At 40.7% G+C, this 26643-nt stretch overlaps 1 protein-coding gene across 1 annotated transcript in view; it reads right to left on the bottom strand.

The window, feature by feature from the left end:
- Nucleotides 1-9901: 9901 nt before the first annotated feature.
- The window catches only part of TM9SF3 (transmembrane 9 superfamily member 3), a 41923-nt gene continuing 25181 nt past the window's right edge, over nucleotides 9902-26643 (bottom strand). The window contains exons 10-15 of the mRNA XM_066554292.1: nucleotides 19532-19671; nucleotides 17925-17993; nucleotides 17687-17833; nucleotides 17454-17537; nucleotides 17267-17343; nucleotides 9902-12825 (exon numbers count right to left, since the gene is read on the bottom strand). Coding sequence (XP_066410389.1) covers nucleotides 12758-12825; nucleotides 17267-17343; nucleotides 17454-17537; nucleotides 17687-17833; nucleotides 17925-17993; nucleotides 19532-19671 — 585 coding nt within the window. The 3' untranslated portion in view covers nucleotides 9902-12757. The remainder of the gene's footprint in view (nucleotides 12826-17266; nucleotides 17344-17453; nucleotides 17538-17686; nucleotides 17834-17924; nucleotides 17994-19531; nucleotides 19672-26643) is intronic.

The following is a 26643-nucleotide window of genomic DNA, read 5'->3' as shown; positions in this document are numbered from 1 at the left end:
CCTCCCTTGCTACTGGAAAGAAGACATTGGAAAAGCATAAAAGGCAAACACTGAGAAGTCAGAAAATAAAGATAATTTCTGTGATTGATCCTGCCTGAATTGAATTAACAGGAATAACACACACAAAGTTTTTCTGACCACCACAAGAAGAGGTGCTGATGTAAATGAAGGGAGGCTGTCCTTGGCAGTCCAGGGTTTTTTCTGTGTGCACGCAGAAGTGAGAGGGGGAGAACTTGGAAAATCAGGGGACTGCAGGAGGAACAACTAAAAGGTCCTGCAATGAAGGCAGGCAAAGGGAAGGCTGCGGAAATATTTTTTTCTCCCTTTTCTGCCACAGGTTCCCTGTTAGATGCAGAGAAGTCAAAGTAAATGTTCTCTGTGTGGTCCTTAAAGGAGCATTCCTCATCCTCCATGTACTTGATCTGACATCAGCACTCAGCAGTCACAAGGGCAGGTGAGGCAGCAGAGATGATGGTATAATTTTGAGGAGAAAGCAAGGATAATACATTTTCAGATGGGAAGGCTGAAGCACTGTACCTGTAGCTCTCCAAGTCTAAACCATAGCTGTGTCACTAACAACTAGTTTCACTAGCAAGAGAGATCAATTCATTGCCATTCAGAAGCAGACACAAATACAGTAAAGCATATTTGGGCTGGATCCCATATTCATTACAAAGAATTAACCTCCACACACACACACACCAAACTATATATCAAATGACAGATGACTTGCTGATCAAGGGAATGTTTTGTGCAAAAAATACTCTCTGGAGAGGACTGAGCTGAATTTTGGAAGGAAACTCACCACACTCAGCCTACGTACAAAGCCAGTTAAACTTCCTGTACCAGGCAGAGAAGCTCTGAAAGACATTACATTGACAGAGTTCGTCTATGTGAGCAGATACGGCTGCAAGTAGTGCAACAGCAGGCAGGAGAGAGCTGATAACAGGAGAAGCTATCACCGAGGGACACTGAGTAACAGCACATTCAGGGGCAAAGCCCCGACTCAAGAGAGCAAGAACACCACCCACGAAGAACCACTTTTCTTTTTTCAACTCCTACAGTATTAAGAAAACAGGACTTCACACAAAATTATCTCTAAATGTAACACAACTAACAAGGTATCAGTTGTCAATTTCTCAGCAGAGAAGCAATTCACAAGACCACAACATTCTCCAATAGCTAGAACCAAAACGAATTACACTCGCATCAAGAATACCTCCTAGTTTTCCAAAGAGAAAATCTAGGTCCGTATTCTCTTCAAATTATGGCAATGCAACATTAGGGACGACAGCAGCTCTTTTGGAACTCAAAAAGATAAAAAGCAAGGAGCTCAGAACCAGCAGAGTGCAGTCTGTCAAGGGAACGAACAACTCCAAGAAAGGGACGGAGGGAGCAGCTGGAGGCTGCCTGGAGAGGATGTGCTGAGGGGCAGCTGCGGAGTACCTGCCTGCCCCGGCTGGGTGCGAGGCGGGGCGCGCCGGCTCCGCGCCGCTCCGGGGCTCGCACCGCAACTTCGGGGCGGACAGAGCTCGGGGCAAATTCCAACAGCTGCCAAAAGGCAATGGAAATGCACAGAAAAAGCAAAAAGGGTTGAGGGCGCGGGGGGAGAACCCCAACCCCAAAATGCGAAGCACGACCGGGTTTCCCCGGCTTTGCAGAGGGAATCTCGCGCGGGAGGGAGCGGCACAGGTGGGGCAGCGGTGCGGGACTGTGAGGCGATTTACAAAAAAGAGCCCGGCATAGCCTCCCACCGGGACTACAGCCCCCGGACAGCGGGGCAGCCCGCGGGGTCGGGGAAGGCGGCGGGGTGCCGGAGACGCTCCCGGCCGGCCCGGGGGGCTCCCGCCGCCGCCGCGTGAGCCTGGGCACGGATCGGCCGGGCGGAGCCGAGGTACCGCGGAGCGCCTCGCAGGGACACCTGTCCGCCGCCGCCGCGCTTCCAAACTTCTCCCAGAGTTGCAGCCAGCCCGCTTCCCTACCGGCTTTGCAAGGGTCGCGGTACTCCATCAGCTCCTCCGCCGTCTCCGGTTCCCCCAGCGTTAAGGAGGCTCCGGGTGCGCCCGTGCCCGCGGCAGGCAGCAGCAGCAGGGAGAGCAGCAGGCGGCGGAGCGGGGCGGCCCCGCGGCCCATGGCGGCGGCCGGGCGGAGCGGGCGGCGCGGCTGCCCGGGGTGCGGGCACTGCGCGGCCACAGCGGGCCCGCGGCCGCGGGGGGCGCCGCCGCTGCCACTCACGGCGCCGCCAGCCAATCAGCGCTGCGCCCGCGCCTCGGCCCCGCCCCGCCCGGCAGCCGCTGCCTCCCGCCGCGCTCGGGAGCCGGAGCCCGACGGCGGCGATAACGCGCTTCAAACACTGGAAATTACTAATAGTGCCCTTAGATACTACTAGCGTTATCTAGTATTACTTTCCCTCAGTCGGTACTTCAGGGGCAGCCAAAGAGAATTAGCTCGTCCGCCGCCGGGAGAATCAACGTTTCACATGGCAGCCTTATAACCCCCGTGTAAGTGGAGTTGTTACACCGTGGATGGAGAACGGTGGGGGAAGGGGGGGGGGGGGGAAATCACTCCAAACTAAAGAATGGGAGAAATTAAGAAAAATGGGACTAAACATCAAGATGTGCATTTATCCCTCTCACCTGCTTTTCACAGCTGTTTTCAGAGGCAATTAGGCTGTTACACTGTTAATTTGGGCTTTGGCATGATCCATATACAACAAAACCTGGGAAATCAGGAAGATGGATCACATGCAAGATGCTCAATTGCTTCAAAATCTACACCTTGGTATCTGATCTGGTGGCTGTGTGAGCCTGTACAATATCTTGGACAGCTCTAACAGCAAAGCATGGGGTAACACACTGGAAAGCATCATACTTTTAGGGCTGCTGCCCTGGAGGTAGATCACACAGGCATGGTGACTCTGCTGTTTGCATAGTGACAGGGAAAGGGCAGAGACCCAAAGCCCAGCCATCTCACTGGGTGCTGAATCATCTTACAGATAATCTCACAAAGGCCAGCCAGATGGTTCCACATGAATTCAACACTGCCTAGCACAGCCTCTGGTCTTGCAAGATGCTAGGTTGAGGCTGGAGCAATATTTCCTAGATGGTCACCTGTGCTCATGCTGCTTGGCAAACACAGCATTTCGCAGAGAGGGCTCAGCTAGCATCCCAGTGAGCAGGTACAGCTGACAAGGTACAAGCTCAGCGGGGTGAATGTGTATACACAGTCTGCTGGTGCCAAAACTGCTCCTTCAGCTGTGTACTTCCCAGCTCCCACAGCAAGATTGTCAAGCAGCATTTCGCAATACAGCACGGGCTCCAAGCCCTCCCTTCACTCAGACAGATAATCATTTGCCATCCATAAATTTGTCCCTTCTCTCTTGCAGCCAACAGCAATGAAATGATAACTCAGCACAAAAGGGCACAACATGATTCTGGCACCTCCTCAGCAGCAATGCAGTCTACTGCAAACTGTTCCTGACTCTTGTCCCTGCCACTCATTTAATATTTAAAATTGTCTTCAAACCTTCACAGAAGCCAAAAAGGCTGCATCAAACTCTGACATGAGTGGTGAACAGCTCTGCTACTCAAACATACTGCAGTTTCTTACAGTTGGTATTCAGTGAACCAAGAATGATCTAGGTTTCAGGCAAGCTTTCTAGCAGTGAAACAGGGAAGTTCTAGAGCAGATTGCCATGAAGAACTGTTGTCATCATATTGCAAAGTTCCCATACCTTCTCGGTGATTTCTCATGGGCAGCTCCTCATAGCACCAACTTCTTCTTCCTCACAGCACAGCCAACAAACTCCAGCTCTCTCCTCACCCAGCTACCCCACTCTTTTGTAGCACTCGTCTTCTTATTGGACACAGCTGTGGCCTATTAAGGGCAGGCTTGTTCCTGATCTTTGGTGATTAGTACAGCTGCAGCTCCTCAGGGGTGAGACTACCTTCTGCACTATTTCCTTACATTCTATCCCTCCACAAAGAACCAGGGAGTTTCCATCACTGTAGGTTTTTGAAGAGTGTAGACAAACAGCCATCAAGACTAAACATAGTAAAGTAACTTTATCAATTTCCTGAGTTTTATACTGCCCATTTACACACTATCTACTTTTACTTTTTCTGTATTAGGTTGCTACTTTCTCTGATTTTGTCAGGTGGAAGAGCAGTCTAAAGGTTATTTTTAAGAGAAAATCTTTAAAGGAAAGCTCATCTTTAAAAGAAAAGCTGTTCACCTCTCAGTGTTTCAGAACCCCCAGTGGGATGAGCACTAGCTGCTCTTTTCTCTCTGCACAAAGCCTGGCAATATAACTTTCTGAGGGTATGGGAAGCCGGAAAACAAAAGCTTGAACCTTGTAAGGGTGGTCAACAGCTTCACTTATCAGGATCATGGATCCTTGTCATCCCTGTGGAAAGCTGGGCTGTCACCCACTAAGAACAGTCATTTGACCACATGGAAACTGCTTGTTAAGCTCTTCCAGCATGACAATTTACAATGGGGAGCCTGACCCCTTCTGCACACAGGACCTCCATTATAGATGTGGATGGATGGAGAAGAGGACATCCTATAGCTTTGAAGGAGGAAGAGAGCAAATTAAAATATGGATCCTTAATTGTGCAATTAGAGTGAGTCTGTGAGGGACTTCAGAGGAGTCTATCACTATTACCCACACAAAAAAGTAATGCTGCCCTACTACAGGGAACTCTGGAAGTCTCTAACATGAGAACTGCTCAAACCTTCCAGAAATAGTTCTCAGTAACAATCCTGGCACTTTGCAACTGGCAGCCAAGGCAGTGTACCCAGAGCAATGACTGCTACCAGGTGTTTAGGAGATCAGCTTATGTCATCTTGATTGGCAGGGCCACATCAGTGCAACTAAGGAACACGGCCCTGTGAAAGGATCTTTCTCACCTGAGCTGTTAAAAAGTCAGTGAAGTCTCACAACAGCAGAGCAACTTGTGACACCAATAGTTAATTATCTGGAAAGAAAACAATCCATATCCATTGCTGTCAAAGGCAGTCTTTTCCTTTGCAGAACCCTCTCCTGCCCAACACACACAGACAAAATCCACTGTCCTTTCAAGCCTCGCTGAGCAAGAACGCACACAGCTCTTTCTGAATAGCACCCATGAGCAAAGCTATGTGTGAGCTACTTAGTGCTAATGGAATATCCCTGCACACAATATGTCCTGAGGCCAAGACACACACAAAGTTTGCTAGGTCTTCCACAAGACCTGCTTCTTCCCTCTTGCCAGCACCTGGGGTCCACCAATTCTTCTAACAAAGTGTCTGAGGCACCACTCCCTTGGAGCCTGTCCCACTGCTGATTCCACAGCTGCTGCCAAGTCTACAAAAAACCAAACACACCAAGGTGTTTGCATCACCAATACAAGGGTAGATAGAGTCCTGGAGAGATGGAGCAGGACTCTGAACCCAGAACTCTTTTCTTCTTCCCTCTGCATTTCTAGTGCCCCTCACTTCTCCTTTAAATTCTTTCATTGCTTCTTTTCATGGTAGGAAAGAACTCCTGCTGCAGGTGTAGCCCAGTGAGCTGCACCATGGGGCCCTCTGCAGAACCATCACCCTCTCTTTGCTTCACCCCTTCTAGCAGAAGCTCATTTACTCCTAGAACCATTGCAGGCTTCCTACCCTGACAAAACTTCACTTCTCCATCTCCCTTTTCCTCTGACTGTTTATATCTAGCAGTCTATTGCTCTCACACTCCTTATCACTCCTAGAGTTGACCACTCTTGGGATGTCCCTTCTTCCCTGAGCAGTCACAGACAAATCCAGGTGATTAAGTAAGGGTCAACCCCTGCGCTCTCTTCCTTCCATCACCCATTTTAGTTTCTTGTGCAGTAGATTGGGGGTGGGTAAATTTTTTATCAAGTTTATTGCGTTACCACCCAGGAAATACCTGCATAAGGTTAAATTATTTGCTGCCTAAAAGGAATCTTTCAAGATGCTGACACATACATGCTTAAATGTCCCAGGGGTTCTGAAATCCACTGTAGAGAGATCACTGTAGTCACAGGCACATTCACCTGTGCACTAACAACTCAATGTATAATTAACAACAGCCTTGTCAAAACAGGCAGTGACACTTAGAGAAACTAGAAGTAAGCCATGGTTGGCAAATTCCTTTTTGTTCACCAAAGTAGCAACAGGAAGGATTTGAAGTCACCCCACATAAAAAAGCACCAAACATTTTTCCCATCATTACTGCAATCCTTGAACTATGTGAGAAAAACCAAGATACTTATGGGGTAATTTTGAATTGTATAGGGACAAGCCGTGGGAGGCAGGGAGAGAAATCTGTCTTATCTGGAAGCATGAATTTTGGCTTGACCACTGTCTCCCAAACTGAGGCATGTCAAACTGATGTTTCATTACTTCACTTAAAATCCATTTTCAGGGTTCACACAGGAGTCAGTTAAGCTTGGGAAGCATTGAGCAAAGCTGGTGGTTTTGATGATCTCTGCTGCAAGGTTAAGAAGAAGGGCATGGGAACATCTTTGGAAAAGCATCTGCTGTTAAAAATTTGAAGAGCTGAATCCATTGGTTTTTCCAAAGTACTTTTTGCCATAGGAAAAGTTCTTTTTTTTTTTTTTCCCCTCCTCTTTATGCAGATGAATAAATCTGGGAAAGTATAAACATATCTCCAATCCTCTGTTACAAGATGAAGATGGGAAGATGGGATAGTTGCATTTCCCTGCTCACAGGCAGGCATCCTTTACAGAGGCTGGACCATATGCTACCTGAGTTAAGGCTGTTTGACAAGTGGGTAGAATTTAATGAATCTCTCAGAAAAGATGTTGCTCTATCAAAAATTGCCTTAGAGAATTTTCCCAGTTACAGCTTCTGCACAGGATTTCTGTACAGAGAATAACTATAGTAACATCTTCATCCAAACCACAGACAGAGAACATGCAGGTATTCATCTTCTTAGGTAAGCAACACCTTAAAATAGGTTCATCTTACAAGTCACTCTTTGGATCACTAAAACCAGGAACAGTAATTTCCTTTTTTATAATTTATTTTGCTATACACATAATTAAAAATTATGGTAATTTCAGCTTCAGACAAAGATGGGTGTTTAATCACTTTCTGGTAGTGAGATGAACAGAAAAAAAATTCTTAACAAAAATCACCTTTTAGCTTGCCAATTAAAATTACTCAAAATGATTTGCAGAATCCAAATGCAGAACTTAACCTAACAGTATTTCTTCAACATTTTACAGGTCTCCAATTCTTGCAGGTAAATGGGTACCTGACTCTAAAACTGTCACATCTTTTTAAAGCAAACAGTAGGTAATGTTCACTATTCACCTGCTAATGTCTGGTCAGGCATTAACAAAATAAGGTGAATATTTCCACCCCAGTCTTGTAGTTACTCCTGTGTAGCAGAGCAAGAGAAGCCTCACACTAAGTTAATTACATAACCCACTTTTCTCAGCCCAATAAAGTGATAAGACAAATTATTCAGAATGAAAAAACAGCATAAATTGAAATCTAAAGAATTACATATCTAGCAGCACAGAAAACCACTGTACCTTGCTTAGTGCTCTAAATCTGAACTTCCTGATACAAACCTTTCAAAAATGAGAACAAGCAGCCACAAAAGCTTCCTTGAATTCAGCCTCATATGATGTTCTCAGCCCTGTTTCGAAGCTACTCAGAAAAAGTTACTACAGCTCTCAAAACATTTCAGAAACCAAATAAAAGCTTGTGACACACAGGGTTCAGGAAAAAAAATTCACTGTGTGGTGTCCAACTGTAGCACATTTTTCTAGGTTGGGCAGCTTGCTACACAGAACTGCTGGAGACTGGCCTTTCTCATCCAGATCCAGCATTTCCAGTTTATAGGACTTAGGTCTAAGCTTTGGTGAACTGGAATCTATCTAGGTAACCATTACATCATATGGGTAAGCAGACCTCACAGTATTAGGAGAATCCTAAAATAACAGTTCGGTAAAATTAGGTATTTTGTTAATTATACATAAACTCCCAATCCTACAAATACATGTATTTTCTGGAATGCTGTAGTCGTGCAATGCCAGCTGAAGGATAAGCACAAGCTGGTGAAGGAATGCTTTGGAATGCTCCAAGCCCATGGTCCTGAAGGAGATCTGTGTAGAATGTAAAGAAAGCTCAAATGGGTTTGGTTTTCACAACCAAACAAGCCTCAGCATGGTAGGACCTCCAGAGAAATTTGACAAGTTGTTCTGTATTGTATTATTAAGAGCTGGTGAGAAAATCAATACATCAATAAGGCAAAAATGCTGAAACCAGGCAATATCACCCCCTTGTTCACAGCAGATGAGTCCTTGTTTTTTTTGCAAAAGCATTGCACTGTTGGCAAATACACTGATGAAAATAAGAACGCTGTAACTGGTACAGGGCTGGGGGCAATGACATTGTTAACAGCATACCTGTTTCAAGGTCTGCCTTTAAAATAGGTTAGTCCACCAGATAAAAAAGCCATTTTCTTATCCTTTTCCTAAATGAATTCCTGCCCCTTAAAGTGATTCTCTCCAAGAACTACACAAAGCGTTCCAGATTCATGGGTCCTCCCATTATCTTTACAGTTTCCCCCCACAACCCAAACTCCCAAAATTGGAAGAAAAATTTCAGAACCACTGAATGAAAATACTGAAAGTAAGAAAGAACCCCTTTCCTGAACTGAAAACGCACTCCTGGATAAAAACACACTACTTGCAGAATGCACGTGCAGATGTCTCCTCTGCAAGTTTTGAGGATTTTCTCACTGATGCCATTTAGCAGAATGAAAATGTTCCCTTGAAAGGCTTTGGAAAACAAATGGCACCAAAACTTTATTTTTTAAACGAGCTATGATGCTCCTGAAGAATTCAAGCCATAAACACACTGCTCCAACACTTTCAAGCGTGGCTTTATTCCAACAGTCCAACTACAGCAGGGGCTTTTGTGACTTCAGGGCTAACCCTGGTATGAGACAGTGACCGTAGATGGCAGCAGTGCTAACAGCCATTGCAGGGCTGCTCTGCCATAGTGCATTAACCAGGAAAAGATCCAAGGGATCCAAAACTGGAATTCTTCGTCAATTTACAGTTCCAACAGACTTGAAATGAACCATAAGCTGCAGAGTCAAGAATTTATTCAAGAAAACAGGAGCCCTAAACTCCAGCTCCAACTATTCAGTTTACTTGTCCACAGACTAGAGAGGAGACTTGTCTTTTCCTGAGCTGATGCCTTCCGGACACATTGCAGTGGAGAAATTCCTGAAGCACTCAGTTACAGAATTTTGCTGTCTTCAGTGAAACCGTGTATATATACACTCCCTTGGGCAAATTTGGCTGGATACTGGTGATGTTGAAGTTAGAGCAAAACTTAATTTTCTCATTTGTGTTAGCTCTGCAGTAATGATAGTGGTAAGAATGTGCTATCACTTCTACTGTTTTAGTGTTCTGGGTTTGTTTTTTAACCTGAAACTTGTTAAAGAAATACACCTAGGACTATCCTACAAAAAACAATTTTTGTGCCCTTTATACACTTTGGAATGTAATTTTGGAGAGGAATTAATAGACACTATGGCTTCAAAACATTCAGACATCAAAAAGAGCATAACGTAATGATTATTTACAGTGTCCATTCCCTCCAATCCAGCACTCATATATTTTCATATATGAATGACAAGAGGCACTTTCTATGTTGCACTCTGCCTCACCTGAAAATATTTACAATTATATTTACTTAAAACATTTGGTCAAAACTGGCTATTGCTTATGCAACTATTTGCCCAAATCCCTGGCCTCTGTACCAAGAAATGGGAAGAAAAGCGCTGAGCAGCCAACTCAAGAGTTATCAAAAAGCCTGAATTCAAGGACCAGAAACTCTTAAGAAACAACCATGGTAAGAGGAGTATTGTCTGTAAGATCTTTATTTCTTCCATAAAAGAGGAAGGACTACATCATCTAAGCAGAGAGCTTCCAATTTCTATTAAGCAAGATGGTTCAAGCTATACCCACATTTTTGGGGAGGAGGGCAAGGAGGGGGAAGGGGAGCAAACAGCCTTGCCCCAAACAGCAACCATAAAGACAAGCTGTTGAAAACTGGTCACATTTTGCACTCCTTCAGAAACCAAAAGGGAGAAAACAAAGCAAACTCCCAATTTACGTGCTAGGGTGGCTGTATAAAAATGTCAATTATTTAAACACAGTACTTCTCCAGAGGAACCTGCTTGCAGAAACAAAAGCAATGCCTGTGCAGTAAGTATCTTTCCAACGTCACTTTAGAAGATATACAATCCTGTCTGGATATGCAAAAGCCAGTAATACCAGAGGATAGAAAAAGCAAGTAGGCAACCCACCATCCTGTGGCATTAAAAAGCGATTAAATGAAATTCACAAATGGTTTGGTGAAGTTTCTGATAGACTAATCACATAGCAGGGCTCTAAACAGAGAACCAGACCCATTATCATAACATTCCCTTTAAAACTTTTATCTTGGCAGATAAATACTTAATGTATTTATTATATGGAGAAAATGGCTTCTCACTTCAGATTTAGAAGGAAAAGAGGGCTTCCCACAGCAAGTACTAGTACAAAATCCATTCTTTGCTTTAAGTCTCCATGTTTTGGAACAATGATAAACTAACTGTTGACCCAGTTTATAAGCTCATCTTAAAATTGGCCTGTACTTCAAAACAAAACAGACAAAAATTATTCTGTTGTGCAGCAGAGTGTTTACCTACAGACAGCAATGATTCACTTGAAGCAAAACTTAATTATTTTCTGACAGATTAGTTAAAATTGGCCAGGGAAATCAGAGCTAAAAGCTAAAATACTTTTCAGAAGCCATATGCAGCAAGGATGCACTGCTTCCCTCTATTACCTACCTGTACAGTTCACCAAGCTAAATACGGATGTTTCTCATTGTGGCTACTGCATTATCTGTACTTTTTATACAGAAACAGTACAGTGCTAATCAATACAAATATTTGGCTCATTTTTTAAATTCAGGAAGTTTCCTTTTACATGGCATGTGCTCTATTTCAGATAGCCACACTGATGAAAACATTCCTACATGGCAGATGTCTGAAAAAAAACCCATGAAAAAATCAAGCCCAGTGGCTCTCAAATCTGTCACAAACTCATTCAGGATATTTCTAACTAAATACAGTGCATAATTAACAGTCATCTTAGAAAGACTTAACCTTTATTTGCCCATTTATTTCAGTCCACACTTACCCCCACTTTTCCCAGTACACTGGCTGGATCACAAAACACTTTGCCACAGCCAAGAAGAATCTTTTTTGGGTTGGTCACTCGCTTTGGAGTTGTATTGTACAATACAGTTGTAAACAAATTCTGAATTCAAAGAAGGGGGATTGATAGATGAAAACCACACTAATATTGTATACAGAAACTGGTGCTCAGCAGTATTGCCTTTTCAAACATTCTCAATTGCAAACTCATCTATTTTCACAATCAAAACATTTTGTCTGAAAAGTTTATTTTAGTTTTCTGAACACTCTAAAGCAACTGTGCTTTTGATGTTACAAAAGTGTTCAGATAGGATTAACAAAAATTAAAATGTTCTAAATTACAAATTTAATTCCTGTAAGAGCTTGAGAAATAGAACAGAAAAGCATGACATACACACATTGTGAAGAAACCCCAACTTTTCATGCAATGGCAGGCAAGATGTAAAAAGCCACCCGAATTCACACATTTTTACACCGAATCATCAGAAAAAGTACTCTGTAGTAAATCTGTACATCCAAATACATTTGGGATCTACATCTAAGTTACATTATTTAATGTTATATACACTTATTACCCCTTGTATGATGTCTAAAGGAAAATCTTCATTCAACCCAAACCCAAAAAAAAATATGCAAGACTAACTTGGAAAAAAGGAGAATCACTTTAGACATTCAGTTAAAACGTTGGTTTTGTTTTAATCTAGACCTCAGAGTGTTTATTAAAAAACAAACAATCCTCTTCATTTAACATTTTGCTTTCTAACTGTACAGTAAATTGCATTGCAGAGAACACATCCCGTCTTCAGACTGTATTTTCTTTGGATGGATTTAAGATGTAGCTGGATATTACTTTAAAGATAAATAAAGGGAAGTTGGTCCAACTAGAGCAATAGCTGATATATTACATGCATATGGGAGTTTTATATATGTTTAAATTATTTTTTAACAAATGAGTGTAGGGTAGTTGATATTGCAAATAAACCAAAAAGCACCTGGAGTTGAAAATACAAAACATACCTCCTATCCTGGCAATGGCAGTAAAAATCAGAAGAGTAATCTTTCTGGAACAGCATTTTTACATAATTTAGAAATGTTGAGTACCAGGAAGACTACTAATCAAGTAGTTTTAGCAGCCAAGTTTCCCTCTTTATATTGAATGGAACAAATGCTTTAAACAAACTGTTTGTCCTCTTCACTGAAGAGAGCTAGTCTATTCATCTTTAATGAGCTAGGTTTTTTGTTTTTTGATGTTGGTTTTTTGGGGGGGAAAGATTAGCCACATACTGTAGTAATGCCTACTGCATATAATCCAAGCATTTGCTGTGAACAGTTGGAGAAAGCAGTCAGTAAGAACCTAGGATCAATGAAATAGATGTTACTTTAAGCCATCCATGAAATGGAGACCCATATAGTGCCCAGTGTTAAAACCCAAATCTCTTCTCGCGCTTTTTGCTGTGCAAATTCATCCCCAGGAAAACAGGAGCTGATCCATAGTTCAATTTTCTTATTTCCTTAGTCAATTTTCACATTAGTGTAGATTTTACGAACAAAGGCACTTGTTCCCATGTAACCAATAGCTCCTGCAAAAGAAATCAAAAACATTCCATATGTTAGAGAGCTGATCATCAGAACCAGCCAGCAGCATAAACCACGCACACTTCAACAGAGAAAGTCACACAAAGCATTTACTCTGCACACAGAAACTTCTTACCTGCAATACTTGTTCTCAAACTCTAATTATCCATGTTCCCCCTGAAAGGCTGACAGGAACTTCCCCTGTCTAGCAATCCAAATCCATTAAACCATCTTACCAAGAGGCCAAGCTCACTTGGCCTTGATAAATATAGCAGCCCCCCTACTGCTGCCAATAACCAAGTCCATTTTTTCTGAGCAGAGGGTAAAAAACATACAATCACCCACTCTGCAGGGAAGGTGGATGGGAGGGCAGGTTTTTATTATAAGTTACATGCCTTCTGGATGAGTGTTTTATTGGCAGATGGCTTCTCCCCTCCCACAAAGCACAAATAATAATAGATCTCCATCCCAGGAGTCTTACACTCCAAGGAGGTCTGTACAAAGACATTAACAAGTAGCAGTTAGTAGTTCAAGAAATTGCAACCTGTGGTTTTCAAATTAGTAAGAGTCATGAACAAAGTATGCATTGTCACAGCAGTAATAAAAGAACAGGTCACTGAGTTTTTGACAGGGGCAACAGTTTATGCTAAACCCAAAATACTGCAGTATTAAGGACATCCAGAAAAATTAAAGAAATGCACTGGACTAAGGCCTCTTCTCAGAAAGAGATTCATCAGCTCTCCTGGTCAAACCCAGAAGCTCAGGTTTGCCAGGCTCAGTAAATACTGTGGTCTTACAACATCAGCAGGGAATGTCTTCATCTCTTCCAAGCAAAATGAGAGTAAGTCAATTTGGCTGATCGTCATGTTTGAAGTGAAGCTGAAAATCAGGCAAGAATTAGAGACAACTGCTGTCTGACTGCCAACACAGTTGTATTTTACAGAATGGATAGAGAAGTCAGGGTCTGTAAATCACTACAGAGAACTCCTAACATTAAATGATTGGATGCTTGGTAAAGAACACTCTTAAGAGAGAAGATATTTTTCCTTCCTTGAAGAAATGAAGAAAAGCCCAGAACAAAGCATTGCACTGAATTAGGATGCACCAGAACTGGAGAAGACATGTTAAATATAGAAGTCTAACCCATGCTAAAATTTTCAAGCCAAACTTTCCAGTAAAAATATAAAGTGGTTGTTTTGCCTTTACATATTAAATCTGTACAGACCTGCAGCTGGCATTGCTGACTATGGAATTATTCAGATTCTGAAGAGTTCTTTAAATCCTGGAGACTGATGGGATAATTTATGAAGTCAGCCATTAAGCTGTCACAAAGTTTTCATTTTTAGACCCTCAAAAGTCCAATATTTATACCCAATCAAGAAATCTGCACAAGGCAAAACTAAATAAATAATAATAAATCATTCCAGCGTTTTTGGAGCAGTAAGGAGCTTGTGGATTCAGCTTCTGTACAGGACAGCATTCCAAGTTGTATAAATATCATGGCAACCATTCCACTGGCCAGCAACAAGAGATTTGCATTACTAACTTGGGCAAAGCAGAGTTCCATAAAGCAAGTACAGCACACACAAGATCAGGTTGTTGCTGCCTGCAAGCAAGCTGGGGATGCAGCAGAAGGAAGGCATGACTGTTCAAGGAGAGACCAGTGCAGCACTTGGACAGACCCAAGTGCAGGCTGTGAAGAGATGATGAGAGCTTGGAGTCATACAGAAGCATGTGCAGATTTTTCTGCTGCTTGTCAAGAAATTAATCTTCTGAAGTAAATTAACAAAATAATGGCACTGGACTTCTGCTTTAAGACTCACCAGGCTTTTCCTGTTAAAGCAAACACAGCCAATAGATCCAATGCCCATTTCCAGTGCTAAACTGAGATACACTCCAGAACTTGTTCTTTAAGAGTTCCTCTAGTGATGTGATGCCAGGTATCACAGAGATTTGAGAGAACAAAGCATTAACTGTGCTTCACTTGGGATCTAGAGAATGCATGAGGTGGAAGGGAGGGGGAGGAGTAGAGAGCAGCAGTCACATGAGACCACAAGCTCTCATCCCCATAAACAAATCATAACCTATTCTGAATCAGAGAGGTGCCTTAGCCAGGAAGGCCACTAATGGCCAATACCCAAGGCAGGGGTTAAGCCTCAAGGCTACTTCACAGCATTGAATAAAACATGGGGCAGGGAGGCAGAAACCCTGGGCAATGAGGACTAAAGAACATCCTCCTGATTCAAATGCAAGGCAGCTGGCTCATCTGAATAAAAAAATACATAGTAAAGGGAAATATTTTATTTGTTTATTAAACACCTTAGCAGATGATATTTATAACCTGGTTATGGCCTATTTAGGTTCAGCAGAAATAGACTGCAAGCATATTTCAGCAGAACAATAAGCTTTTAAATAAAGAGAAAAATCCAAATACTGAGGAAGAACAACCACAAAGCAAAAAGAGATTAACTCCCATCTATTACTTCAAACCAATTACTACAGTTGTGACTTTTTAAGCACCAAATTTTTTTTAAAGCTCTTTAAGCACACTTAAATGCTGAAGTGTGGTATTGCAAGAGTTCTTTCTATGTTATGTAGCCCCTAAGCCTTCCACTAAGTTGGGAAATGAGTCTTAACCTTTTCTGCCACTAAGAGGGAAACATGAGGAGCTCAAAAGGTTTGGAAATTCTCACAGGCTCCCCACTGTCCGGTCCCAGAACTCAGATGCTCGGCAGACAGCAGCAAACTTTGTGGATCAAAGCATCCCTCTACATGTGGGATTGAGTTCACTAGGCATTGTCAAGGGCATTAAACCCAGAGCTGGATGATCCATTCCTACAGAGAGTTTCCCTGTGGCTGCTTTGGACCCTAACTAGTTCATCTCACATCCAACTGTGATACCCAACACGCCCACCCATGTGAGCCTCCAGAGAACAGCTCCACACCCTTTTCACAGACCTACAGGCAGTAGCACACACACTGCACAGTTCTTTAACACAAATGTTTTTGTTAGACCTCAATGGCTGCAAGTTCCCTACACAAATGCTTTTTGACAGGGGATTTTTTTTCTCCACTCCACATACTGAAAATGGCACTTCTCAGTAAAAAGGAATCTCACGGCTTCTCTTCCAACACATTTAAAAAGACAAAAAGAAATTTCAATAGAGCTGTGGAAATAAAGTTTAGTGTGCTGAAGTATTTTCTGGTTTTGAAAAATTTGGATTTTACGCTAATATTCCATCAAATAAGTGTCCTACCATGAGAAGAAATAATTTGACAATCTTCCAGTTTTGTATTTTAAAACACATTTTAATTACAGAAACTGGTGGACAAGGTTGGCTTCTGCATCACAGACATTTTAATCAATAGTAGCCTGAGCACTTTTGAAAGAAAACATTAGAGCTGAAAAGTATAAGCCTATTAAAGAAAAAAAATGGCTGCAAGACTACCAAAACAGCAGGGAAGTCTTGTAATGTGCCAAGAACCTGATGAAGCAAAATTACATTGTATGAGAGAAAAGGGGAACAGGTACTCAGCTGTTAAATGATGAATTCCCTTCCCTTTTTATAAAGCATTGTAATATTAATCACCCTTTTCAGGTATCAAGAAATATATACTTTACAGAAATAAGTTCCTGTAAGACATCTAGTGTCTCAAATATAACTCTAAGAAATCTCCCCAGTAGCTATAGGACTATTCATTCACTGCTAAGTAGTATTTAATTAAGATCACTTACCAAAAAACCAACATTATAGAAAAGTGCAAAAGAATCAAGAAGCACTTGCTGGAGGTCATAAAGGAAATGATAAAAATAAAGTTAACATGTGAATAAGTTTTTGGCTTTAACAGATGACCTCACTGCCATAAGCATCTGTCAAAATAGTATCTTAAAAAGCAATGAAATCCAGCTGCACACAGGAGCACCCTGCACTCTCCTCACCTGTGAATATTACAATACTTATTTCTCAAATGTTATCCTCAAGCTCTCAGTCCTCTGTTCTGCTCACCCTCATATATACATGCCACAAGACACACACGGTCCTGTCATCACTATGGTGCTATCATTGATGCCTCAAAGGGTGCACCTAGCTCCTTGTCTTGGGTGACAGTAAAAAATCCAAAGCAAAATGCTAGCATGGTCTCAACTTCATTTGGAATTTATTTTGCAGGATTTCTTGCCAAATACTGAGTCTTTCAAGCTTGCACAGAGGGTGAAATTCCCTGCACAGTATATAAATTATTTTCCTATCAGAAGAGACAATCCATAGGAATCTCCTATATAAAGCAGGAACCAAGTATAAGCAGAAAACTCTTCAGATTCTTCTTAAAGACTTTTTGAGCAGATCTTGCAGACATACACACTCTACCACCAAAACCACAAACTAAGGTCAGAAATATGAGTCTGAAAAAAATTGTTAGAAAACCTTCAAAATATCTGGAACTTACCACACATTATTCCCAGAGCTGTGCTAAATACCGCCATATAACCAAAGTAAAATGATGTTTGAAACAAGCCATACATCCTGAAAAAGAAAGATAGAAATTTATGCTAGCCGTTTTCCCCGTTTTTTATAAATAAAACTGATTTGGCAGTACAGAAATCTGATACTCAAGCAAGAAAAGTATCACTTACTTTGTCTTGAAAAAGTAGTAGTAAAAGGAGTACATGTAAACATAAATCGCAGTTGATGCCGCAGAAAGAAAGCTTGTCCATTGCCTAAAAGTAAACATACATCTCCATCATACAACCAGCCAAAAGGCTTCAAGCACAATGCACTTGGAAAAGACTCATCTAGACTGAAGAAACACTGCTTTTCCACAAAAGTCTCCCAATCTGGTTAACTATGAAAACAGTGCAACACTTACCACCTGTAATCCTCTGCGTTTAGCAGGAAATACGTACAAACGATGGTCACACAAACTGTCACAATGCACAGGATAACCAGAACCAGCATCATAAAGCCATAAACATAGTAGATCTTGTAAGCCCAGAATGAAGTAAAAATGAAATACCTGAAGAGAGTAAACAAAATATGCAGATGATATTGTAATTCAACTTAAATTGTAATTTTTAACCAAACTGGGAAACAGCTGATGTACTCACATTTCAATAAAAATTGATCCAAAAGGGAGGATTCCACCTAGGCAAACAATAACAGCTGGTTCCATGAACCTGAAAGATATTAGGATTAGTTTAGGGACAACTGAAATTCGTCATTTATTAAGACCAGATTATTAATATAGCACAGAAGATTGTTTAAAAGGCATGCTAACAAGAACACTTCTGTCTCATACCAGCAGATTAGAAAGATTCCCTCAAAAATGTCACATGTATGGATAAAACAAGAAGTTACTCTTGGGGAAAGGTGAAACAAAACATGAGGCTCATGCCTATCACCTACAGGCATAAGATTAGCCCTCTAATCAGCCTTAAGGCCACAGAAAGAATCTTTCTGGACAAAAAGGGCCTAAGCAATCAAGTTCCATGACATCCACTAGCCCTGCAGGAAAGCAGTGAAAACACAGTGCTGTTGATGGCTACAGATACAGCAAAAAGCACAGGCAAAATTTCACAGGATAATGGTTATATAGATAAGAACCAGTGTTCATTTTTAATGCTATACTGAGTCATGAACATATAGTTAAACATGAATACCCAGCTACCTGTAAAAGACCCTGTCACTAAAAGGTGACCTCTCTGTAGCACTTGCAATGATGCTGAATCCAGGTAGTAACCGGTGATTTCATTTGCTGCTTCTTTTATTATTTATAGGGAGACTTGTCTAAGCTGATGGTGTGTTACTTCATCATCATCAAGAGAAGTATTTTTAACTGTCATGCTGATCCAGAAAAATCCATCAGATTTCCAAGATACCAGTCACAATATAACTTAAATTCTAACATCTGAGCTGCACAACCAACCACTAACAAGAGACTCAGTGTGCTGCACTTCTTGGACATTACAGGCTTACATGTTTCAGTGCCCCTTTCACTTCATCTGTTCCATTCCTCTGAACAGGGAAAGCAAGAAAAGTCTATTAAAAATCCTCTGAGGATATTTTAATTTCCGTAGCTTGCTGCTTTCACCTCAGAATTAAATTAATAGGAAAAAGTGATTGCATTCATAATTTTCCAAAAACCTAAGTATAATTTTTGAGACTAGGCACCACTTTGCATTCACATCAAAAATTATAAAGCCTTCTTCACAGTTCAAACCATATACCTGTAATATTTTAGGCTCTGTGCCTTCAACAAAAGTACAGAATTGGGAACAGCATTGCAAGCTTCTCCCCACCATAACCCTGCAAATATGTCTCAGCTTGTGTTAGGAGACCATTAATCAGAACATTTCTGCCTCCAAGGCACACTCAATCCTAAACCTGTAGGAGGCATTAACTGAAGTGGAGAGGTTTTAGTGTCAATATATCTACACAAGAACTGAGTTGGCACCACCCCTTTACACAGGGACTAAAGAGCATTTCAGGAAAAATGTGAATCAGTGATCCAGGAGTGTAAAATCTGCTACAACTATTAACCACGGTGTTTTAATTCAAAAGAAAAATCATATTAGGAAAATGTCAGTTGAGTGGTTCTTCTAGGCATAACTCAATTTAAATTAAAAGCAATTATTCCATTAAAGCTGAAGACCAGAAAAGCCATTTTAAATGTATTGAAGTGAATATTTCCAGCTAACATTATGCTCGTCTTTACCATTTCTTCTCTGGTATAGGACGAGGCACTGCATTGACACGACATGGGAAATTAGGCTGTCCTGACAGATTTCGGCCAAGAATAGTCCCAACGAGGTTCAGTGGAAGGATGACAAAGAAACAAATACAGCACACTGCCACCTGCAAGCAAAAATTTGCAGTTGCAATTAAAAAAATTAGTCTAAGACAACAATAGAAGATAATCAACCAGTATTAGTCCTTAGTAGTTATTGCTGTAGAATCATACTCCTACTTATGAAGCATTAGTCACCATATATTTTATCAAATAGAAGCATTTTTTCCCTGAGAAACTTTCTAATAAACATTATCAAGCCTATTTTCATCCATCAGTTGAGAAAACAGAACCATTACAGACTGCTTTACTGCTTCCACCTAATTATTATACTCAATACATTGCACAAGAAATAAAAAGAAATCTTCATGGTACTTCATAACAGAAAGTGTTGTTAGCACTTTTTACAGTTTTGCAGAGAGTGCAAGTGGGAATTTCTCTGGGAATTAACATCTAGCAGTTAGGTAGTTGCACACAAAATTACAAGTGTTGGGTGCAAAATTTTTAATCCAATACAAAAAAAACCAAAACCAAGCCAACCAACCAACCCAATAACAATCACAAAACCATGTAAGAATGCTACCAATTTTGATTCAATTTTGGGTTCAATGTTTTCCACTATGGACCAACCAGGCAATTAAGAACATTGACTGACAAAGAAACCAGTGGCCACTGGTACACAAAGATACATAATTTAGAAACATAACAAACCTACTTACATATAGAAATCAAGTTTATGTACAATACAGGAAAGGTCAAACCAATGCTCCAGCTCTTTCCAGTGGAACAGCCTCTCTAAAAATCTACCATGAATCTTTTTATGCCACTATACTTATCTAGCTCCATTTTTTCTATTCCTTAAAGGCAATATAATTTATCTCCCAAAATAGGAAAATTTCAAGTGTGAAACAAGACATTCTGTATTCATAACTCTGTAGCACAGAAAGAAATAGCATTAGACAGTTTGGTAACTTTTTGATATTGATAATTAAAGACAGAACAGTTGCCCATAATGCAATCACCAGAGTACTGAATACTGACCCTGTGACCTTTTCTATGCAAACATATGAAAATATTGCCTTTTAATGGCCTTGTTGCCTGAGGCTCTGTGTACACCCTGGTGCCTCCTGAGCAAAGGAGCTACATTTGCCTTCACTCCAGCAGAAAGTAAAGTCCAGATTAACGCAAAACAACAGAGCGCAGAACAGATCTAAGAGCACACATTGACTTGCTTTAGAAGCAGTTACTCTGAGGATCAATAAAAGCTGCTCATGTATGCTGTATCTAAGAAATCTACAGCAAGCAGCTGAAAAGAAAGAATGACATTAGTTCAATACAAACTCAGCAATAGGTGAAACACAAATTTAAGGCAGCATTTGACTAAAGTCAGTGGGTTATTCTTCTATTACTGGCTAGCTTAGGACAGATGTGAAGGGAAAACATTGCCTGGGGTTGGATGGAGCAAGCCTTCATGCTTCACAGGAGGAGTACACCAAACTGGTGGCTCAACAAGCAGAAGCACTTTCCAGACTGCTCTGTATATCTTTGAGAAGAGGTTATTAAAGAATTACTTCATGAGCCATTAAAATACAAAGCAACGCTGATAAATAAGAAGACGCAAAGCTGTACTTATACTTGAAGTATAAATAATATAATAACAATAAAGCAGCTTTTACACAATCAATTTAGTATCTCTCATTTGTCTTCTTCCATTACTCAAAAAACACAGGTAAGCAAGCATAATGTTTTAAGTAGGATACTGAGGTTGCCTAAGAATAAATTTCAGGAGAATCATACAACTCACTCAATGGATACAGGTTCTGCCCTTGAAAACTGCTCAGTCTAAGTGAAGGAGCAGATGAGAATTTTCAGAGAAAAATATCAAAAAGTATCAGAAACATCAAAGAACATCATCTTGAGTGCTACATTTATTAAAATCCTCACCAAAATGTCCCAGCTTGTTTGAGGTGCAGTGGGTAGAAGAGATTTTCAAGAATTAAAGTTTGGATAGTATCCAAAAAATTTCTGAGCTGAACAAATTGAAACCACTTCCATTTTCAAGGAGAGTGTGCTCTGCTTCCTGCAAGGCCCTCTGGATGTGTCAGGTGGTCCCTCCTGCTCTTTGGTGTTGTTCTAGCAGGTAGCTTTCACACCTGGCTGAGGCAGAAAGCTCAGATCCAGGCAGTGTGAAAGGGCATCTGTACTGCTCATGCAGCCACAACTGTCTTTTATAGTGCAGGTTTTAAGATGACTGTAGCTTGATTTCTTGATCTTAAAAATTTCACCTGACTGGGGACCATGGTAGAAAGAGAATCCACTGCCTTACTGCACAAAGAAACTGCCCAGGAACTGCCTTGGGCTCTAAGCTCACCTGGAACAACACTTAGCATCTTGTTTTTGTCCATCTTGCAAAATGTGTCTATTTTACAGAACCCACACACAAAGATTATAACCTTGGACAAGGAACCAAGCAAGGAACATCCAGGCCTAATTACTGATTAGCTGGCAAACTCCTGGATGAAACAAGGCTGTCAGTAGCATTTCACTGTAGTGACACCCTCAGCACAGCTGAATGGCTTCAAACCAGGTGGGAAAGGAAAGGGCTCAACCTGATCCAGCAGGGCTTGGCTGTTGTGTCCAGGAAACTGACTCAGCAGTAGCTTTGAAATCTAAAATGTTCATCTGCATAAAACAAGCTGAAACAGATCAAGGTCCCTTGAATAATGTCTTCAATACGTACAGTCAAGCTATCCCTAGTACACCTATAATTGGCATCCATCAAAAAAATCTGTGGTTTCATTATCAGATCAGCCAAAGTATTACTGATAATGGTGTAACACCTTACATTCTGTTATCCATTTGGCTGAAAAATTAACTGATTTCAAACAGAACAGCCAGCATCTTCAGTGATACCTAGCAGCAGCACTAGATAAAGTCAACATTTTGTTAAACAGTGAAATGCCACCTGTCTTAATGCTATCCTGTGTTCTGAGGACATGTGAAAGTGAAGTACATTTTTTCCTTTTTATCCTGAAGCCACTTCAGGGGTCTAAAAATTATGTGAGCTGAGTCTGGAGTGCAAAGGAGACACAACTGAGCAAACAAAGATGAGTGATAGCAGAGGCTCAGAAATGCCTCCTACTCCCACCTGGCTCTGATAAGCTGTCCAGAATGAAGAAGTTGTGCATGTTCTTTTTACTGAGATAAGACCATTCTAGAGACAGCAACCTACTGGTCTTAGTAAGATGACTAACAAAACCAGTACTGGTTGTACACATCATGTTGAACTCAGCAGCATCTTCTTTCTTGCTTCTGACTCATTGACTCACAGGTAGTCTACCTGCTCAGACTGATGACTGTTAAAACAACTTTCTTCACTCTTGGCAATAATAAGCCTTCCCTAGATGTGAGAGATGACTGGAGATAGCTGGTGGTTTTCAGGCATGTTCCTCTTAATTACAGGGCTGAGGTAAAACCAGTGCCCCTCCTCTCAAACTAAACAGGTAGTGCCCGTAGCCACAAATGCCAAGGACAATGTTTGCAGGCTGGGCAATATCCAAACCTACAGAGTCTAAATCCTAACTGAAGCAAACACGGGATATTGGGGTAACAAGCATCTTAAAGGTGAAGTTACAAGACTTCTGCCTAAAAGGTTTCCAAGAGTAAGAATACAATGGGAAAAGCAGTTCAGGCACTTAATGGCCTCCACCATCACAAATGGAAAGGAGAAATGAAGACAAGACCAACAGATAAACCTGCTCTACCCTCCTGCCAAAGTCACTGACAACATACTAAAAAAATCAATCCCAGTAACAGTAGTTGTGTGACAGGCAGAGATAAGAAAGTTATATCTTTCTGAGTGTTTTAAGAGTTATTACTGTAACATCAGCCATGAGAAATTCAGAGAACCATTTTAACGACTACTTCATAAAACACAAATTATGCAAAGAGGCAAATACATCGGATCTTCAAACCTGGTTTTTCATCAAGCAAACAAGAAGAGGTTCTTTATAATCTATATTACCCAAAACAAATTATGTGAGTTTTTGTACCAAGCCAGTACATTAAAAAATACTTCTTTAATTTTGACTGTTGCAATTTTGTTGTACAAAATATCTTATACACTAGCAGCCAATTTAGTTTGCAGGTTTTAGTTGCTGTAGAAGAGACTGTCAACCTCACCAAGCCTGCATTCCTTCTAACTCCTTTTTTGTTTTGTTTTGATGGGGAAAGAATATTCTACTGCCCTTGACTGAATGTGCAGAATTCAGTTTTCCATATTTGAAAGAAAACATTGTGAAGAGGGATATAATTTATTTCCTAGTGCCACATGTTTCATATTTCCTGACAACTGTAGATTAAACTTCTTTCAAGGGTGATAATTAAAATTTTTATGAGCATATCTAATATTAAACAGCTACTGGCAGGCTATGGTGCCACGTCTGCTTAAGGCACAGTGAAGAAAAGCAATAAAAATTAACTGTCAAAGCAGCAGCTTGATCTTCCCTGTCAGCTACCAAAATGCACTCTCAGTCATGAGACTCCCTCCCATACAGAGGTTACGAAATTTCTGTAACACAACAGTTTTCTGCACATTGTCCAAACATTACAAGGAAAAGAATAGAACAGAAGGCTTCAACATAAAGTGTTACAAGCTTTATTACAACTAAGTTGTTAATCTAGACTGCAGCTTTGGGTAATAAATTGAACTGCTGAAAATGTAGGCAGAAGAATTAAGGAGTGTCTATTTTTAGCAAAATGAAGGAGTTTGACCAATGGTTGCACAGTCACTTTCTGCTGAATGCATGTAACAGGATTTTCTCTCTTTTTTTAGTGAGGTGTATTTCTTTATCTGGCTTAAGGCGTGAAAATGGTTGGCACTACCAGGTCCTCTTTTTTTAGTGGCAGTAAATACTCATATCAACTCAAAGCTGTCAGGGAAACCTACAGCTTGGATTAAGCTATCTGTTGGAGGAAACACTTTTTTCTTTTCAAAACAAGGTACAAAAGATGCAAACAATAGGGTCTCCATCCCAAGAGAAATACAGTGTCCTTAACCGTATTTAATTAAATCATTAAAAATGCACACTGGAAACCTTAGCCACAAAGGAACCTACTGTTCAAACAAAACAAAAATAATAAATCTTAAAACAGTTAATAGAAGCTGCATAGATTTTGCAGTCAGAATATTACATTAGTCATAGTAGCCTTAATGGAAATCTTTAAATTATGCATCACTCACAGAACAAGGTAAGCAGTCACAACTTATGAAATGCCAGAATTAAAATGGTCCCTTCAAATTCAATGATGCTGTACTCTGTAGAAATTCTGCATTAGTCAGTATTTCTGCACAGAACTAGTAACATACTCCTCAAACTTATTATGGAGAAATCACTTCACATACCATTATTTTTAAAGTCTTCTTAAATCTCCCAAGCTCCACTTTTTACATATCATTCACACACACACACACAAATACAAAGATGATTGTTAAATATACCAGAAAGACTGATAAACATCAACAGACAGTAAGTCAAGATGTATAACAACTTCAGAACTCAATGTTCACTAGTAAGAGGACATAATAAACAAAATACACCAAAAAATCAAATTTGGACTCCAAAGGCATGAATAACTGAACAGTATCCATTGCATTCCTATAAAGGTGAAGGGATGAGTGAAAAAAGCAGATTTTGTATCTCCTTCATATGCTCCGGAAAGCTTCAATGCATTAAGTTTTAAAAAGGTCTCATATTTGAATAAAACCTGTCACATTCTTGATATCATTCTGAAGGGAAGAACAGCTGAAAGCTACCCCAAGGAAGAGATTAAGCCTTTGTTTATGCTCATGGCTTATTTCCCTGCAGAAGGTTTGGCATTCCATAAGTAAGACAGCTTGCAAGTATATCTAAAAGGGCTAAAGGGAGAGTCCCAAGAGTGAAGACTGATTTCAGAAACAAGCTTTCCATTTTCCCAGACCCTACCACATCTTCAAGGAGATCCCAGACACCAGGAATGACTTATACAAGGTGAATGAAGTTTTGAAGTTCAAAACAGACTACAACAATGCATGAAGGTCCTGAAGAGCCCAATCAATTTGAGGACTTCAAGACAAAGTGTAGAAAAACAGATACCAGGTAGGTGACAGATACAGAACTGAGTGTCACTTTGGATGTCCTGGATTTGATTCTATTAGCTGCCCTTGCCTAAATTCCATAGGAAAATCCCTCTGGAGGGAAGAATTAAATCACAGAGACTACTTAGATACTTCACTGGGAAGTGGCAATGCAAAACTGGTTAAGTACAGAATGACATATTTAAGAATAGTCTCTTAGCAAACTTTTTGCTATGGAACTTTTTTCAGTAACTCAGTTTCTGCTTTTCCCAGATTTATGGCAGTCAAGATGAAGGGGCAATACTGGCCAGCAATTTAAACCAAGGAGGATGGTTTCAAGACATGTCAGGGTAAAGGAAGTTATTTCTGTGTTCTAATACATTTAGGTGGCAGAGGTTTTATTTCCCCAAGAAAGCAGCAAATTTACATTAGACAATTCCAGAAGCCTCTTTACATTGAAAACAGAGGTGGAAAGACACAAAGGGATCTCATCCATAAAGCCAGAGGGCTTCCTGGGGACTTCAACCTGAAGCATAACATGGTAATTGCAAACAATTTCCATTTCCTTCTACAAACCAGCTTGTTGATTTGAAGCCATTAGAGCGTTGCTCATGCTGATGAAGTTTCCGATTCATAACCTGCTTGCCTGCTAACTCCACTCAAGTTTTACTGCCACAGTCACAATGATTCAAACGCTTTCATAAAACCTTGCAAACATTAAAATCGCTGTGTATAGAGAGTCCTAATATCCTGGTGAATTGAACCCTGAAGATTCATATATCAGTTTGCTTTTCCATGCACGTGCCCACGGTCTTAAAATACAAATCAGTTGAACAGATTCACAAGACAAACTTCAGCACACGTGGAATTGCCTTCCCTCAGCATTCCTGGCCTTCAAATGAGAATACAAGTGAGAGATGGGATA

This window comes from Molothrus aeneus, chromosome 8 (assembly GCF_037042795.1).
Source record: "Molothrus aeneus isolate 106 chromosome 8, BPBGC_Maene_1.0, whole genome shotgun sequence".
Lineage (NCBI taxonomy): Eukaryota > Metazoa > Chordata > Aves > Passeriformes > Icteridae > Molothrus > Molothrus aeneus.
Note: the sequence above shows the minus strand (reverse complement) of the source record. Positions and strands in the feature narration are given on the sequence as shown.